Below are 4,600 nucleotides of genomic sequence, written 5' to 3' on the forward strand. Positions count from 1 at the left end.
TTAACTAGTGCGCATATATGAATGCATGGACATACAAAAATGGAGTTCAATGAAGAGAAAAATATTTCTTACCTGCCACCCTTGGCACTATCCACAAGAATCCAATCAATTAGAGAGCTTTGTTCATCTGGAAGTTGGTTTAGAAGGCTTCCATCTTCATTTGCATGAAGAACATATATAATTCGTCTTTCTTGCGCTAAAACTGGGAAAGATGCCCGAGAACCATTTCCATGAAGCTGCATCACCTCAAAGCATTACAATGTGAACTAATTTACTATAATACATGCAACGTGATGTAGGTCAGACAAATATATACCTGTACAAACTCAAGGTCAGAGGCATCAGAAGCTCTTAATATCGTGTTTGCATTGTCATCGACAAATACTCCAACAGGCTTTGCCCCATGTTCCCTTGCAACTTTTGAAATCTCCTTGGCAACAGAAACTGAAACGGAACGTTTTGAGTTAGGCCACATAATCATGCCAATAAAATCAGCCCCAGCTGCTGCTGCCATTGCAGCATCTTTAGCTGATGTTATTCCGCACATCTTAACCAAAGGTCGATTCTTTTCTTGGTCCTCATAATGAAAGGAGACTTCTTCTGACTGGGCAAACTTGCAAGTAATTTTCTTCTTTGAATATGACCTCATCCTTGACAAGTGCAGTCTGTCACCATTTACACCTACAAATACACTCTTGGAAATTATCATATGTTTAACAGTAACGAAGTCACTCATACCAAAAAAAAAAAAAAACTAGTGGTCCCTAAACTTTAGTTCATGAGCGATTTTAGACCCAAAAGTTTAAAGTAATCACTTTTAATCCCTAATAAATTTAAAGTGATCACTTTTATTCCCTAACAAACATAAAGTAATCGCTTTATTGCCAAATTTAAAGTAATTGCTTTTAGTCCCTAATGTGTCTAACAAAGTGATGACATGTCAATTTTTAGTTTGGCTACCTCATCTAAAAGACTAAAAATAATCACTTTAAACTTCTGGGACAAAGGGACCAATAGTGTATCTAAACCTACTAAAAACTACTCATCTTGCATATACAATAAGGTAAACACATGAAATCAGAGTACAAAGAAGAGGTTAGATGCTAGTATGTTGCAATTGCACACTCTAATAAACAACTCTGTTATGAGCTAAAATCATATACTAATATATATATTTTTTGATAAGTAAGAAAGGTGTATATTCAAAAAGCTACTTTATGCAGGAAAAGCACAAAGCATACCAAATCATACAATAAAATAAAAATTACCACTCATTTGCCATTGCTGCAATTTTACGAGTTTGGGCTGAAAGTGACTTCCAATAGCTAACTCTGCAACATAAGATATAAAACGATCACATTTTTTATAGCACCCAAATGGGCACATTACACAAATTCATTAAATGACTGTTTTAATCTTTTACTATTATCTAAGGTATACGATTTCTGCCAAGAGCATTGTTAACTCAATTGGAACTTCCTAGTGTTTCCAATGGAGACGTCCACGTTCAAATCCCCCATCTCTCAATTATTGAATAATAATAATGATAATAAAAACAACCTGACTCAGTTTCAATGAGATACAATTCATATAATTCTATGTAAAAGCGACTTTGTTCTGCCAACCAAACAATGTCTTCAACATACATATTCACCGCGTAGAACAGCTTGAAGGGTGAGACTACTTATTAAGGCCAATAAAAAGAAATGCCTCAATGAGAATATAAATACATAGCAAGAAATTGATACCCAACTCATCAATATCTTGAACGGCAATGAAACATGAAGATTTCAAGTGACTGAACGCTAATATAGATAGAACAACTCTTTGAGGACTTTCACCGAACATCTAAAGTGCAATTGCAACAAACACATTCAATAAACACACACATGGAAACATGGAGAGACAGAGAGACTGAGAGAGAAAGAGACCTGTGAGCATGTTGTTTTTTTGAGTAATTTGAAACTCGCATGAAGAGATGCCGAATCTGCTGATCGCTAAACAGTACAAGAAGCAAAGTGGTCTTTATCTATATTTTCTGTGTTATTAAGGCCGTAAAAAGCAATATAAAAGGAAAGCAGACATTTTTAGTTTCGGTGTGGGCTGAAATTTTAGCCCAAAAGTGACAATGCTTATAGGCTATATTTTAGGCCCAATACCCAAAGTTGTGCACCGAAATAGACTTAGACTCTTAGTTGGGCGCTGCCTCAAATTCAATCTTGACCAAAGAGAACATTCAACAGTGTCAAATTGACTTGCACTGTTGCACACAACTCGTTAAATTAGTTTTTAATTTCATAACACTAGGATTTGTATCCGTGAAAAAATTATAATATGTCATTTAATTTGACTTCATACCAACTCTAAACGGAAGGGGTTAGGTTCGTTTTTATTTAATTTATTTTATTTTATTTTTTTGTATGATGAGAATATTAGGTTTGATTTGTCCCCAAGATAAGCCAAAATCAAAGTTATTATGGTTAGTTTTCATTCTCATTAAAATTAATTCAAAATTGGAACTTAGGCATGCATGAGGCGTCTAACTAAATGGATTGTGATATATATGGGATAGTGCATTCATCAAAGTTTTTGGAAATATGAGCAAATATGTCTTTTATTTGATAATAATAGATATGTTAGGAAATGAATCATTATATGGTACCTTGAATATTTTTTGGATTATGATACCTACATAACGTCTTCATGAATATAAATGAATGCTTAAGATTACACAACTAAAAATGACTTGTTAAAATAAAAATGAATTGTTAAAATTTATTTTTTAGAAAATAATAATATAAGTATCATAAAATTATTAGTTACGAGTGATTAGTGGCAAAGCTACAAACGTGCTTGGGGGCCTTGGCCCCTCCAAAATTCTTAATTGTTTTTACAACATAGGTATATTTTATAAATATTTAAATGTTGTATTAAAAAAAAAAAAAAAAAAAGTTAGCCCCCCAAAAGAAAGCATTGATCAACTAATCTAATAATACTTCACCAAAAAAAAAAAAAAAAAAAGAGTTTAGAGTTGATATACAATTGCAATAGAATGAAATAATTAGGTAATAAGTTTTGTGAGTAAATAGTGAAACTCCTAATTTTTAGCTAATTTCAAATCCTATTAATGTGTTCAAATCATTCAACATTGATAATATATACAATTTGGTTTAAATTTTCTATTTTCAATATTTTATCAAGAAAAAAGAAGCTCATATGAGACTTCAATTATAACACTATGATTTTGATTTGTCAAACATGGATGAAATTTTGCAAATAATTTATATATTAAAAATGAAATTATGAATAATTTAGTTATAAAAATAATAATTGATGAAGTTTATTATGTGAAGTATTATTGTTGAGCATGACTTTGGTAGAAGATGCTATGTGTAAGGACTAGAATTTGAGCCTCAACCCACCAAGAATAGTGGATGATAGCCCAATAAACCCAAAACAATATATTTGTTAGAAAATGAGTTTTACAAGAAAATATTTCAGCAAATTAAGTATGGGTCATAGCTAATAGGATTGATGACAATAAGATTGAAAACACAAATTGATGAAAGTAACGCTCCTCAGTCAAGTCCGGGGATGAGATGTTCTTATATTAACTTAAGCATATCTGAATATAATGTGTTCTTCTTTTTTTCTTCCTTTTTAGATTACATGCCCCATTTTTTATGGTGGTCATTTCTTTATACAGTCCCTTACTTTTATATCTCAGCCTTTCACTTGTTGATTTTTTAGGAAATCCCTTGGATACTTGTCCCATCAAGACCTCCTGAAGGCTTTTTGAGGAGCTATGAGTTGGGATGTCATTATTCAGGTGTCATTTCTCCATAAATACAGCTAGTTCACTTGGTGTAGTGCATTTAATGTGGTGGTGATAGCTTTATTTCTTCTTTTGTTGTTGGCTTAGCTTTGTTACATTCCCTGAAACTTATCTTTCCAAAATGGTTAACTCCCTAAAGCTCTCCCGAGGTGGCTTGGCTCCTCGGGAACCTCAACTACTTCGTCATTCTTCTCTACTCTCCTCGGCCCATTGAGTTAGGCTTATACAGTCCCTTTAACCATCCTCGAGTGTTTGTTCATCCTCGGGCATAGCCCACAACCCAATATACCAACTCGATCTTCCTATCCTCACACTATGTTCATTGTTTTTTTTTTTTTTTTGGTTCTATATATTTGTATGTTGTATACCCAATTATACATTGTTTGTATACTTTTTAGAGTTTAAGAAGATTATAAGTTTCTCTTATAAAGAAGATCTTGTGTCTAGGTGTGTATATATACATATTAAAGTTGATAATTTTGTGCATATGTATATAGCTTACTTTAGAATAAGAAAATTAATATTTATATTTTCATACACACACATGTATTATGTGGATTTTTTTAGGGTAGCGTCTATTTGTGATTTGAGTTTATCTTGACACAATAATTCAACCTCCAACTCAAAATTCTTGGCTCTGCCACTACAAGTGATACCTTATTTATACTTTATATGACTAATTGAGCAAATATGTTTATTTTATCATTCTCTTCTAGACTAATAACTATCTCATGTATCCGATGTAATGTATATTTTAATGCTTTT

General features: G+C 32.3%; 1 protein-coding gene across 2 annotated transcripts; it reads right to left on the reverse strand.

The window, feature by feature from the left end:
- Positions 1–72: 72 nt before the first annotated feature.
- LOC112011945 (N-(5'-phosphoribosyl)anthranilate isomerase 1, chloroplastic) lies at positions 73–2,069 on the reverse strand (the record flags this gene model as incomplete). Of its 2 annotated transcripts, XM_065769574.1 has the most annotated exon segments (4): positions 73–236; positions 317–681; positions 1,269–1,331; positions 1,932–2,067. In XM_065769574.1, coding segments are annotated over 4 exon segments (602 nt in total), but the record flags the coding sequence as incomplete, so codon positions are not given.
- Between the last annotated feature and the right edge of the window lie 2,531 nt (positions 2,070–4,600).

The sequence above is a fragment of the Quercus suber genome, unplaced genomic scaffold, assembly GCF_002906115.3.
Source record: "Quercus suber isolate HL8 unplaced genomic scaffold, Cork oak 2.0 scaffold_1211, whole genome shotgun sequence".
Classification (NCBI taxonomy): Eukaryota; Viridiplantae; Streptophyta; class Magnoliopsida; order Fagales; family Fagaceae; genus Quercus; species Quercus suber.